The sequence below is a fragment of the Tachysurus vachellii genome, chromosome 6 (assembly GCF_030014155.1).
Source record: "Tachysurus vachellii isolate PV-2020 chromosome 6, HZAU_Pvac_v1, whole genome shotgun sequence".
In the NCBI taxonomy this organism is placed as follows: Eukaryota; Metazoa; Chordata; class Actinopteri; order Siluriformes; family Bagridae; genus Tachysurus; species Tachysurus vachellii.
The window spans coordinates 3,102,395-3,116,670 of record NC_083465.1 but is presented as its reverse complement, the minus strand read 5'-3'; the positions used below and the strand labels follow the sequence as shown (position 1 = coordinate 3,116,670).

The 14,276-nt window shown below is 36.7% G+C and overlaps 2 protein-coding genes across 4 annotated transcripts; one reads left to right on the top strand and one right to left on the bottom strand.

Annotated features, from left to right (window-relative positions):
* The first annotated feature begins 885 nt into the window (after nucleotides 1–885).
* Nucleotides 886–6,451, top strand: tmem50a (transmembrane protein 50A). The gene is made up of 7 exons (XM_060871766.1): nucleotides 886–996; nucleotides 2,026–2,131; nucleotides 3,058–3,170; nucleotides 3,268–3,335; nucleotides 4,594–4,686; nucleotides 4,812–4,872; nucleotides 5,178–6,451. The coding sequence occupies exons 2-7, from the start codon at nucleotides 2,030–2,032 to the stop codon at nucleotides 5,221–5,223; spliced, it is 483 nt and encodes a 160-aa protein (XP_060727749.1). The 5' UTR covers nucleotides 886–996; nucleotides 2,026–2,029; the 3' UTR covers nucleotides 5,224–6,451.
* Nucleotides 6,452–6,845: 394 nt separating this feature from the next.
* Nucleotides 6,846–13,922, bottom strand: rhd (Rh blood group, D antigen). Of its 3 annotated transcripts, none has more exons than XM_060871762.1 (10): nucleotides 13,462–13,922; nucleotides 11,629–11,818; nucleotides 11,100–11,247; nucleotides 10,809–10,992; nucleotides 10,576–10,730; nucleotides 10,020–10,157; nucleotides 8,736–8,863; nucleotides 8,442–8,521; nucleotides 7,318–7,391; nucleotides 6,846–7,145 (listed from the first exon to the last, which is right to left on the bottom strand). In XM_060871762.1, the coding sequence occupies exons 1-10, from the start codon at nucleotides 13,610–13,612 to the stop codon at nucleotides 7,119–7,121; spliced, it is 1,275 nt and encodes a 424-aa protein (XP_060727745.1). In that variant the 5' UTR covers nucleotides 13,613–13,922; the 3' UTR covers nucleotides 6,846–7,118. The 3 variants fall into 3 exon arrangements, with proteins under 3 accessions (XP_060727745.1, XP_060727748.1, XP_060727746.1); XM_060871765.1 differs by having other exon boundaries at nucleotides 10,809–10,968; nucleotides 13,462–13,921; XM_060871763.1 differs by having other exon boundaries at nucleotides 10,809–10,977; nucleotides 13,462–13,916.
* Between the last annotated feature and the right edge of the window lie 354 nt (nucleotides 13,923–14,276).

Sequence of the window (14,276 nt, the reverse complement as noted above, 5' to 3'; positions counted from 1 at the left end):
CACACAAACATTTGGAATGAAGTCAGAATCCCATCAGCTTTGATCATATTTAGAGTCTTTTTCAAGGGCATTATACCCATATAAACCATAATAATAAGATACTATATAAATCTTTTGATGCTTTGTTGTGTGTGTGATGTGACATGATGCTTTGTGTTTGTGTGTGATGTTTGTGTTTGATGTGTTTTGGTGTGTGTGATGCTTTGTAGCATTGTGACAACAGTGGAGTCATTCAGATTCCTGGAAACCACAATCTCCCAGGACCTAAAGTGGGACATTCACATAGACTCCATTGTGAAAAAGGCTCAGCAGAGGTTGTACTTCCTTCACCAGCTGAGGAAGTTCAACCTGCCACAGGATCTGCTGAAACAGTTCTACACTGCCATCATCGAATCCATCCTCTGCACCTCAATTACTGTTTGGTTCAGCTCAGCTACCAAATCTGACCTCAGAAGACTACAGAGGGTGATCCGGACTGCTGTGCGAACCATTGGCACAACTCTCCAAGATCTGTACTTCTCCAGAGTGAGCAAAAGGGCAAAATCACTCTGGACCCCGCACATCCAGCACACTCACTGTTGCCATCTGGTCGACGCTACAGAGCCCTGAGCACCAGAACGACCAGACATAGGAACAGTTTCTTCCCTCATGCAATCCATCTGATGAACACTTAACATACAACACTATTCTTACACATTATTTACTTAAAAAACTTACTATTTATATTTCAGTTGCACATTTCACACATACAAATTGTATATATTGTATATGATGTCATTCTGTTACACTGTGGAGCTTCTGTCACTAAAACAAATTCCTCGCATGTGAAAACTTTACATGACAATAAAGCTCTTTCTTATTCTGATTCTGTGTTGAAAGAAGTACTTGTCATTGTACTGCAAGGCCAAACGTCTGCGCATGCGCACTACTAAGCACTCTAAAGGAAAGAGAAAGAATTGTTCGGCAGTGGACTACAGGCTATAACACCATCGTAAGGTGAGGACTTTTACACGTTTAAATCCTATATACATCGATATTTTCATACGAATATAAAATACGATAAGGAACAACGCGTCTGTTGAGTGTAAACAATGATGGAGCGATTCTTATGGACCTAAACAATACAGCGCTAGCTAAGGAGTCTCGTGGCTGTGTTTCGTATTGACAAGTAGTGCACTAGGTAGGTCACTAGAACGCTTTATGTCCAGCACAAATCAAGTGCGCTTAAATAGGGAGGATGGAGCGATTTGAGCTTCGGCCCTAGACGGCTGGCTAATTCCTTGTTATATTTTTTCCTTGCTATCTACATCATATAAATGACATGAAATGTAACACAGTTGTAAATTAACACCGTTAATACACAACATATCTGGTATTATTCTGAATTTTTATATTTAGCTTTGTTTATTATTATTATTGTTATTATTTCCTCTGTTCAAGCTCTGAAACTAGCTTTAGCATTAGCTCATTGTTAGCTGTATTTAGTTAAACTGCGTGACGACAGTTAACTTTTATTCCCACACTTGGATTTAATAGATTTTAATAAGAAGGATTATAATACGGGTTATTTGTAACATACAAATATTTAAAACCACGGTTTTGTTGTGGTTGTCGCTACATAATGTCGTGTTTTTGCTTCCCAAATTACTCCTTTTTTCGGACCGTAGTGAACTACATTTGGGTTAATGTCCGTGTCTGTAGGGCGCTAATGTAGGGACCGAGTAGTGATTTGGGACTACTTACAGTATATCCGGGAGTGTTTACATACATAAGCAGCTAATAAACATGAGTGCAGTAGTTTGTTGTTAAAGTTTATTATGCTCTATATGTTCAGGTTGTTAATAAATATAAATGCATTTGTTTGTGTGTGTTTGCGTGCGTGTGTGTGTTTGCGTGTGTGTGTTTGCGTGTGCGTGTTTGTGTGTGTGTTTGTGTGTGTGTGTTTGTGTGTGTGTGTTTGCGTGTGTGTGTTTGCGTGTGCGTGTTTGTGTGTGTGTTTGTGTGTGTGTGTTTGCGTGTGATCAGAAAGATGTCAGGATTCCTGGATGGTATCAGATGTGGGGACTGTGAATGCAACATCGACTGGGCAGAGAAAAGAAACACCATTGCCTCAATTGCAGCAGGAGTTTTGGTGTGTGAATCATCTTCATGCTATCACAAATACAAACAATAAATATAATATTTACTGGCTACAGAAGGCCAGAAAGTCACAGTTATAGCCACAACACAGAAAATGTCATTTTTCTAAAGAAAAAAAAATTCTTGTCCACACTCAATAAAGTAGATCTGTCTAGCTGTCCAGCTGTATGTTTGACACTAAAGTGATGGTCCGTTTCATTGCCAGCCGTCTGAAGAACCAGTTGCCTGCTCACATAACAAATGGTGATCAAAATCTCTGAAAACAGGCTGTAATTACCTCAGAATCACCACATCACCAATGTCATGCTGCTTATTGTGTGACCCGAGAAAAAAATATTCTTTATCTCTAAGGGCTTATCAGTCTGAAAAATTAGGGGTTTTTTTCCTCATCCAAATTTATTTTTATTTTAAAGCAGTACTAGGTTTGATTTAGTGTAAAATATTTTCGACACGTTACTTATAATGTATAACTCTAAGTAATGTTTAAATATATTAACACATTACTTCTATGATATTACTTTAACACCGGTTTAGACTAACGTTAAAACCAGCACATGATCGTCATGTGTGACACTGAAGGCAGCGCTTGGATTAAGTCACATGACAGCTTTATTTTTCCGGACATTTTCTGCATTTGTTTGAGTCTCAAATGTCTCTCTGTGAACAAAGATTATTTCATGGCCTGTCTAGTAGGGTTGGGCAGAATGATGATTATAATAATGACTTATGTCATGATACAATTTTCTGAGGTCTCGTGATTTTTACAGAGCAATACTAAATATGAATGAATGAATTCCTAGTAGCTCTTCGTAATGTTTAAATTACACAAACAGATAGATGACTTTTTTTATGTTTTAGTCTATTTATTGAGCAAAAGACTGTTGTTAGAGCGGGCTCCAAAATTCACGTTTTGCTCAGTTTTTCACAGGATGGTGGATCATAATCGACGCAGCAATAATGTACCCCAAAGAGGAGGACTTTCACCATGCGTACCATACCTGTGGAGTCATCGCGACTATAGCGTTCCTCATGTAAGATCTGTCATTCAGACATGTCGAGTCAAGGTGTTTAGAACCCAATGCAACACAGACTGTTCGGTGTTGATTTCTGGCTTTATGTCTCATGCAGGATCAACGCTGTGTCAAACGGCCAGGTGAGAGGTGACAGCTACAGTGAAGGCTGCATAGGACAGACAGGTGTGTGTATACCACTAAGACAGCTGTATTATTCTTAACCCTAACACATACCCAGTGTTTAACAGACTTATGTTTGTAAGTGAGTATAAATAGCCTGACCATGAGCTGACAAACCAGTCTGGCTTGATTTACAGAGGAAGTGTGTATGAACTGTGAAGAGAGTCAGCTGAGATTCTGAGATTACATAGGGTTGGGTGTGTATCGTATTCAACACCAAATGTTCAGGGTTGTAGAAATGCAATTCTGTTCATTATTATTATTATTATTATTATTATTATTATTATTATTATTATTATTATTATTATTATTATGCTTATTATCATTTAATTAAACAGTTAGCTAATCTAGTATATTTCAAAGCACAGTATAGTATAAAATCCCAATACGACTATCTCAGAGTTCTTTATCTCACAAGATTAGTGCACCGTATCGTCAGCTCAGCTCCATATTTATCCTCATCCCATCAGTATTTTTACACACGGGGGGAAGTCGTGGCCTAATGGTTAGAGAGTTTGACTCCTAACCCTAAGGTTGTGGGTTCGAGTCTCGGGCCGGCCACGACTGAGGCGCCCTTGAGCAAGGCCACCGAACCCCCCCAACTGCTCCCCGGGCGCCGCAGCATAAATGGCTGCCCACTGCTCTGGGTGTGTGTTCACAGTGTGTGTGTGTTCACTGCTGTGTGTGCACTTTGGATGGGTTAAATGCAGAGAACAAATTCTGAGTATGGGTCACCTTACTTAGCCGAATGTCACGTCACTCACTCACTCACACATACACACACACACATACACACACATACACACACACATCCATGTTCCCACAGCACTGGACAACATTTTCAACACAATCACTATAAAGTATTTGACACAATAATAATGTGTACTGATGGACATTAACACTCAATATACTTAAAACACTCAAAACACTCAAAAAAAAAAAAACAGCAGCCTTAATCATGTTTTTTTTTCTCTCTCTCTCTCTCTCTCTCTCTCTCTCTCTCTCTCTCCCTTTGTTGTCTGTTGCATAATGCGTTACAAAATCTTTCAGTGATGTAATAATTATAATATTTAATAATAATAATAATTGTGGGGAAAGTAATGTTTGGAAAACTAAAGTGATATAAAATGCAGAAATCACATGGATTTATTTTTATCCTTTTATAGTTACATTTTATAATTAGTTTGAGTCGCACACACTCGGTTCTGTCAGACGCTTCATGGCAGTTGTGTGTTGTTCATTGTGTTGTGTTAATATACAGGTGCGAGAGTGTGGCTTTTTATCGGCTTCATGCTGGCCTTCGGCTCTCTCATCGCGTCCATGTGGATTCTCTTTGGAGGTTTCGTCGTTCCTGGTAAGATTTGTGTACACTACAACACTGTAGTGTAATATATCATTAACCGTCATTCTTTTGTCCAAGAGTATCTGTTATTTTTTTAATCATTTGAGACTTTTTTTTCTTGCTATTTCGGTTAACAGCAAAGCAATCAGTGTATCCTGGGATTGCAGTTTTCTTCCAGAACGCCTTCATCTTCTTTGGGTATGACGTGAAAACAGGAAATCCCAATGTCTCTTTAGTATATTAACTCCTCAATTTTTATTGAAAACAGTTTATTTTGGCATGATAACACGATCACACAAGTATAAATTTATTGTGTTTTAATCTCTGATTATTATACACATTTATTAGGCACATTAATTGTGATTATCTTTTCGTTGTTGTTTTTTTTCCTCAGTAGTTTTTTTTCACAGAACACATGATGGCATATAGTTTAATAATGGATTTGTTATTACTTGTAAATTTCTGTATAAAGCCGTGTGTGTGTTTTGTTGTTGTTGTGATAGGGGTCTGGTGTTCAAGTTTGGACGCACAGAAGACCTGTGGCAGTGAAAAAAGCCTCTCTACCTGACCATCCTACGCCCTGAGTCTTTCTGTACTCTTTTTCCCCTCTCATTTTTCCCGTTCATGAGCTGCCCCCATGTTTCCTATGCGACTGCAGCGAGGGCTCGTTGTTGTACAAATCGTGTGACGCATCTAGCCTCAGAATTCAAAACAGACAGCTTTTTTTTAAATTTTTTTTATTTTAGATCAATAAAAAAGGATAAAGAGACTTTTAGCTTTAGCTAAAATGTTTAGCTTTGGTTGTTCCCTCGGATTTGTTTCAGTTTCGGGTCTCACGCTTGTCACGTGTTGCGGCCTGGGAAAACCCTTCATATTGTTCAGATTTATACTTTTTATACTTTTTGCCCAGCCTACCTCTACATTAACACACTACTGATGGGGGGAAAAGAAAATCTGTAAAAACAAGAACTGAGTTCTTATTTGATAATCAACATTACCTGAGGTAAAAGTTAGTCCCAGGATTTAAACACGAGCCTCGGCGCCATCTCTTCACTCGTCTATCAAACGTCTTTTTAATTAGGTCCTTCTATTCAAACCCTGTTTTGTTTGTTTTCTTTTCATTTCAGACAACCACGTGTATTTACTTCAGTCTGTGGGAGTCACATTCATTGTTTCAGCAGTAGTTTACCTGTGATTGAGACCCTTATGTTAATGTTATGCCTCCTCAATTGCTTTTGGAAGTTGGGGAATTGTTTAATTTTGCTACGTGTATTATGAATCTTTACTTAACCAGCTTCATCGGAACGGACCACAAAGAGCCAAATTAACATTTTCAATTGCTTTCTAAAGCCCTCTTGATTTTTTCATATATGTTATTTCGTTTTTAAAACACAAGCGTCTCATAAAATATTCGCCAATTTCTTATTGTAAAAATGCTAATATAAATTCTCTTGTATGATATAAACAGCTTTGCGAATACTTTTGCTATTCTGTATACACGTACTTCTTTTTTACGTGGTTAGCTTTACGTTTGCACTCTATTTATGTAACGCTGCTGCAGTACGGCGAATACGTCATGAACGCAAGCACAAAGAAAAATATTAAGAAAAATCACGCAGCCAGTCCAGTCTGAAACGTTGTTAAACAGAAACACCAGAGGAATGTAAACTCATTTGGTCTAAATTTTTTGTTTGTTTTGTTTTGTTTTTTTTTGGTTGTTGTTTTTCACAACTACTGTATTTGTCAAAATAAATAAAACGATAGAAAAATCCCCGCACACTGTTTTCAGGTTGATTTTTATTCTTTTGGAAATTGATGATCCAATTAAAGAATTCATGCTATCTTGATTTTTTTTTTTTAATATTTGGTAATATATTTTTTATGTGCTTCGTTCACTCTGAATCATCTAAAAAAGATTCACTGTTTAAAAATGTCACTTTTGTAATTTTTGAGTTTTTCCATAAAGGCTGAAAAAATGATTTAATATTAAAAAAATATTTAGGGATTATTATTAAAACCACAGGACAGTGGAAACCGTTTGGGATTAGAACTTAACATCCTGAGGGGGGAAAACATATAATATAATTTATACATATATGAATAAATTATTCATTAATGTGGAACAAAAAAAAAAACCGTGAGACTAAATAAACAATAATTCTTAACAAATATTTCATGGCAAGAAAAGTTTGACACTGATTTTATTGTTTAAAATCTTACAATAAAAATTCTTCCTAGCCTTATAGAACATTTAAACATATAAAGCACAGTAAAAAGGTATTTTTAATTAGTTAGCCTTATCTGAATGCATGTTCATGCTACTGACCATGACCTATTGCTTATTTTGACCCCATCCAAACCCCTAAAGATGAACCATACACAGAAAACCATCACGCGAGATCTTATTCTATACAATTTTATCTGTAGGGTGTTCGACGTTGGACTCACTTGTCCACCAGCAGATGTGGGAACTGCAAAAAGACACAAAAAAATGTTGATTTGTAGATTTTAAATCAATCACCTTTATTACCGTGAAACGTTGAGAATATTTGAAAGAAATTAGTTTATGTAGAATAAAACAGGAACAAAGAAAGTGTCATTTTCTACACTTTTTACGCTAGGGTGTGTTAGATTATCTGTTACCTCCCAGTAGGCCTGGTCATCATAGCACTTATTGTCTCGCTGAGGTTTCCAAAAGCTCCATTTCAAAATAATTCCTGTAAATTGTAGTAAAAAATAAAAATAAAATATATATCGAGAAATTTGTAATTCTAATGAAATACTGAATTGTTATAATGAAACATAATGCAAAATACTGAATTATAACAATACTAATCTTTAGTAGTAAGTACTACATAGTATTAAAGTAGGCTCCTAATCGAGTACCAAACATAATACTGAATTGCAGTACTGAATAATAAACATGATAATAATCTGAATAATAATGAATAATAAACAGTCAGATTACAGTCAATAAACAAAATGAAAAATACGGAGGACTCAATGAATTCTGAGCTAATTCTAATAAAATACTGAATTAAAATAATACTAATCTTTAGTAGTAAGTAGTTCGTAGTATTAAAGTAGACTCCTAATCTACGAGTACCACTGAATAGTAATACTGAATTGCAGTACTGAATAATAAAGGCAGATTCAATGCTGCGTTGAATTTCAATATTATAATTCGCTCCTCGTTATTCAGTACGACAATTCTGTATTTCATTTTAATTCAGTATTATATGTTGGTATTCAACTATGATTCAGTATCAGTAAATTCAAAATTCAGTATTATAATTCATCGTTTATTCTTCAGTACTGCAATTCAGTATTATAGCAGACTCGTAATCGAGTAACAAATATAATCCTGAATTGCGGTACTGAATAATAAACAGCAAATTATAATACTGAATTTTGAATTTGCTTAAACACTGAATCAAAGTAATAAAAGTGCTGATTATATTATCAACAGTGAAATATAATACTGAGTACTAGTCAAATACTGAATTAAAGCACTGAATCATAAATAAATACCAAAATATAATACTGAATTATAATGAAATACTGAATTGTCATACTGAATAATAGAATAAATTATAATACTGAATTTCAGTGCAGTACTGAATGTAAAGTACAACATTTTAATAGAATACAGAAATCTAATACTGAATTAGAATGGAATTCTGATAATATTATAAAGTGTGAAATAATACTGTATTATATTATATTATATTATATTATATTATATTATATTATATTACAATACTGACCTGTGATGATACCCATAACCAGACTCACACAGACTGTGATGAGCAAAATACAGATGTGATGCACCGCAAACCGGACAGCGCTGAGGATTTAAGAAATTCATGAACATAGAGAAGGTTTACAACATAATTCATAGGTTTATATAATACACAGTGTACAAGATATACATTACAGACATAGAGCTAAGGCAGGGTTCGATGTTAAAACTGAACATTTTACAGTTTACCTGGTAAATAAGTAATGATGTGTTTTATTTCATGTGATTTCATAAATATCGAAAATCTAAAATGTTTTACACTGTGCTGTGGCTGATCCTGGACAGTCGCAAGATGAGTTGAGCAAACCATCCCAGAATTCCTGGCAGTGCATGAGCACACAGAACACCGAGGGTATCGTGGCAATCAAAAGCAAATAGCATATGCTTCTGGGGAAGAGAAATAATAATAACGGCAACACAAATCAGGATAAAACCAAAACTACAGGAGCCAAACTGAATCATAGTACTGAATTCTAATCAAGTACTGAATGCTGAGTTCTAGTTTTTAGTTCTAATCAAATACTGATTTATAGTATTACATTTGAATAAAAAAAAAATCACTAAATGATACTGTTCAATAAAAAATAGATACTGCACTAAAAGACTGAATTATGTTCAAGTGATGAATGTTAATACTGAATTCTAATCAAGTACTAAATGAATCAATCGAGTACCGATGTAGAGGATTGAAATCTAGTCATTTACTGAATGATCCTATATTGAATTACAACACTTAATTCTAATGTAATCCTCATTTATTGTACTGAATCTTAAATAAAAGAATAACTAAATAAGAATAACTAAATTTAAACTATCGAATTCTATAATACTGACTATAACACTTAAATACTGTCAATACTGAATTATTCATTCATTCATTCATTCATCTTCTACCGCTTATCCGAACTACCTCGGGTCACGGGGAGCCTGTGCCTATCTCAGGCGTCATTGGGCATCAAGGCAGGATACACCCTGGACGGAGTGCCAACCCATCACAGGGCACACACACACACTCTCATTCACTCACGCAATCACACACTAGGGACAATTTTTCCAGAGATGCCAATCAACCTACCATGCATGTCTTTGGACCGGGGGAGGAAACCGGAGTACCCGGAGGAAACCCCCGAGGCACGGGGAGAACATGCAAACTCCACACACACAAGGTATAGGTGGGAATCGAACCCCGAAAACTGGAGGTGTGAGGCGAACGTGCTAACCACTAAGCCACCGTGCCCCCCAATACTGAATTATATTAGTAGCAAAATATCACATTGTAATATTCTGATATAATTTTACTGAATCATAGTGGAATACTGAATTATAGTTCCTGATATACTGTAGTAAATTCTATTCATATTTTGGGGGAAATTATTAAACTTTATATATATATATATATATATATATATATATATATATATATATATATATATATATATATATATATATATATACATACACACACACATACATATGTGTAAGTGTGACAGCGTATGTGATTGTTTTCTGCTTTGTGAATGGTTGTTGTGGTTGTGTATTCTACCTTCAGATATCGGAATCCCAGAGTTGACAATAGAGTAGCGCACAAGCCGATTGTCATGGCGATCCAGGGAGCAAGAGGTGCGGTCACAACGGCTCCAACAGCGATACCACCGGATAGCAAGGAGTTCTGAACGTGCACCTTAACGTCAAATCAAAAATAACATTACTCCTTATTCACCTCATCGATATTTTTTTTTATTGTGGGGCAAAAAATATTGTTAGCCTGGCTTGACTTGTCTGTTTTATCTCCCTACCAATGTTTTGTGAACAGGTATGAATTGTTTCCCTAGCATAATTTTTTCAACATCCTGCTCACTAGCAGCAAAACACAGTGTCATAATACTCTACATACAGAAACCCAACAGTGTCCTGACTAATCCAATAATCCTATCACATTTAACATGTGAACTACTTCGAACTAATTCATACCAACATAAAAAGTTGGGATATGCAAAAGGAATACACGTATTTATTGCTTAATTTGCAAATTAATTTGGCTAAAGAACTAACAAACATATTTTCCATTCTAAGGAGAAGATTACTTGACACTGACTCACCAGGTTGATCTTGCCTTTAGAGCTGCAGAGCGCAGAGACGGCCATCGCTGTGACGGCGCTGACAGCCAGAGCCAGATACGTGCTACATATTACAGTGACGTTCAGCTCCAGCACTGAGTTCAAACTGGGCCAGAACATCCACAGGAACAAAGTCCCTGTGAGAAAAGACTTTAATTAAACGATGTGAAGCTTAATTATGAAGGAAACATCAAGCAGGATTAAGAGTCACTTACCGAACATGGCAAAGAGGCCCGATCTCCTGTCGACCTTCTCTTTCTCGTGCTTCTGCTGCATATTGTTACGAAAAAGCAAGTGCGACGTTATCATGCCAAAGAGAGCGCCGAAGATGTTGATGAGGACGATGCTGTACAGCCAGGGTGTCTGTGTCTCTGTCTGAAAAACCTGCAGCAGTGGGCGCTTTATATACATGAAAATACATCTAGATGCTAGATCTATATGCCTTCTATGTATCAGATATTCTAGCCTGAGATACAGTATCTACAGCAGAACATCCATCACCTCACCTGGAAGGTTTGTATGATCCATTGGTTTAGCACAAACCCTGTGACCTCTATCAGACCGAAGATCAGAAGCTGGACCGGGTTGGTTTTTCCATGGACGGTTCCCATAGCCACGAGAGTCGAAGCCGCACACAGCTCAGCGTCCAGGAGACTGGGGGAGGAATGAGTGCTGAATGTGGTGTGATAGTAACATAACCACCATATTTACACCATAGGAACACGACAAGTAAGGAATAAAACTTGCGTGCTCATTCATTCATTCATCTTCTACCGCTTATCCGAACTACCTCGGGTCACGGGGAGCCTGTGCCTATCTCAGGCATCATTGGGCATCAAGGCAGGATACACCCTGGACGGAATGCCAACCCATCGCAGGGCACACACACACTTATTCACTCACGCAATCACACACTAGGGACAATTTTTCCAGAGATGCCAATCAACCTACCATGCATGTCTTTGGACCGGGGGAGGAACCAACTTGCGTGCTGTTACGGGAAAACAATCATACGGTCTGTAGCCATTTTATTACCTTCTTAACTGGATGCCGAACTTCCAGGTTAAACTGTGAGACAGCAGGAAGCCTTTAAGGATGGTGGCCCACTGCACGGCCATGGCAGCAACCAACAAGCTGAACGCTGAGCTGCTGAAACCATAGCGCACCAGGAACGTACCCAAGAAACCAAAACCCAGAAACACCATAACATGGATATCCTGGAACTCTGTGAAAAAGTTTTTTTGTATTTTTTTCAACAGACTGTAATGGTAGGAATAAACAATGAAGAAAAAAATGCATACAGGATATGCTGTGATTCTGTAGTACACTGAGGCCAACATATAGCTAGCTACATTTAGGACATTCAGTTAGAAAATTTAGGTCCTGGATGATTTTATTTTTATTTTTGTAAACGGAGTTAATTGTATTGTTTTATTGTAGCATAAATAACATGATATTATTCATAAATACACACACGCATTTAGGTGTAATCTTATAAGAGGAATAACAAGTATTTTGTATTTTAAGATGGATTACTGATATAAAAATAGTAGATTTTTAAAAATTGTGTCTCGCTGACCTTATCTAATAATAATGTGCTGTTTGTCATTATGTCATGTTATAAAGTAAACGATTCACTTCTGCTCTTGTGTTCTTTTTAATGAATATAACAAATCGTTTTTTCAGCTCTTTTCAGTTCAGTTCAAATACAGTTTTTTAACAAAACAAGTCATTAAAATTGTCCAGTATCAATTCTATACAGCAACCTAATTCTGACAAAGCAATTATTCCTTTGAACCGATGTTGTGTCAGTCAGCTGTGGGGTCTGGTCTTTATCATCAATCAGGTCTGTGCTGAACTCAGAGTTTACGATGACCCACTAGTTCCTCAGGAGCTCTCGGTTGCACTATTATAAACTTTTGTAGAAAGGACATTATTTACATTTACACTATTTACTGTAGAGTGTCTCCCAACTGAGAATGTGTTCCCTTCTGAGCCTGGTTCCTCTCAAGGTTTCTTCCTCATATCATCTCTGAGAGATTTTCCTTGCTGCCGTCACCAGCAAGGAAAAAGTGGGGAGTCCAGCTTGCTCATTAGGGATAGATATAGATATACAGTATAGTATCATAAATTTTAGGTGAATCTTTTTTTCTTGTTAATTAAATTTAAACTTTAATTGTATATATTAACTTATTTATTTTTATTCTTATTTCTTCTTCTTCTTCTTCTATTAATTTTTCTCTCTCTTCTGTTTCCATACTTCTATAAAGCTGCTTTAAGACAATGGGAAATTGTTAAAAGCGCTTTACAAATAAATTGAATTGAATTTAGACAAGAAAAGTGCAAGAGTTGATTAAATGACACTGCTTCTAGACATGGCATTAATAAATCGATGCACATACTGTTTTAACCCATGCTTACAAACTCACTTTGACTTCACATGCAGTGTATTAAAGGGGTGGAGGTCTTGTCCTGGCTTTTTGGATTCCTCTTATCTCTCAAAGCCAGTGATGTACGCCATCCCCACCCCAAGGGCATGGCAGCTTTATGCACGCTCACACTAAATGCATGTAAAGTGTAAATCACTCTATATTGCCTAGATATTTCATTTTTTACCCCATGAAGATATCAGCAGGACTCAGACACGTTTTACACAGTAAGTAAACACAGCACAGACAAATCTAAATAACCTTAAGAAAAAAAAGAATATAGAAGGTGCACTGAACAGCTGATGCAAAAAAAACGTGTCTGATTATTATTAAAAAAAAATCTTTGTCTTAATTCTTAATGCACACACACACACACACACACACACACACACACACACACACACACTGCACACATGCGTTTTCTCCTTAATCCACTTACTTGCATATGAATAAATAAATGCTTCACCCTTGTCCTTCCCATCGTCCTCGATTTTAACACAAAAGGCAAAAATGACAATAAAAGCCACTTGCAGAAGAAATGCCAAAGGTGGAAGCCGGGCTCGAAGACTGGGAGCGTATTTTGGAGCCATGAGAGAGTTTTCACAGCTCGTTTATTGCCTGCATGCCTTCACTGAGGTGCTCTTCAAGCTGTACTGACCAAACTAGGGTGGAGAGCTTCATGTACGTGTCCTTGACGTTAGGGGACTTGAATGCTGTGCCATGTAAAATAGTGACTGCTACATTGGTTACAGGACTGGTAGTTATTTACTTATTTTGGTGCTTTGATCATTAAAACAATTCATTTATATTCACCTTTCTCAAAACCAAAAAAAATATGTTTTTGCACATACTGTACAATATCTCAGCCATTTCACACATACTATACAATATTTCAGTCTTTTGCTGTTTTTTGCACAATAATATCATCCCAAGGACCTGCTGCTGAGAAACTGTGTTCATTTCTAATGTTACTGCAAAATATGAAATAGTTTGAACATTCAGTATTCACATACAGTAAATACACCGGTCGGTCGGCGCTGTTTCTGTTTACTGTTTATTGTCTTTTGTGTATTGCATTTTACTTTTGTCCTGCACTGTCTTTTGTCCTGCACTGTCTCTTGTCCTGCACTGTCTTTTGTCCTGCACTGTCTTGTCTGTCTTGTCTGTCTTGTCCTGCACTGTTTGCACCAGGATGCACAGTTGCACTTTATGTGGCTAGGACTAACTTACAAGTCCTTATAGCCCTGTCTTTGT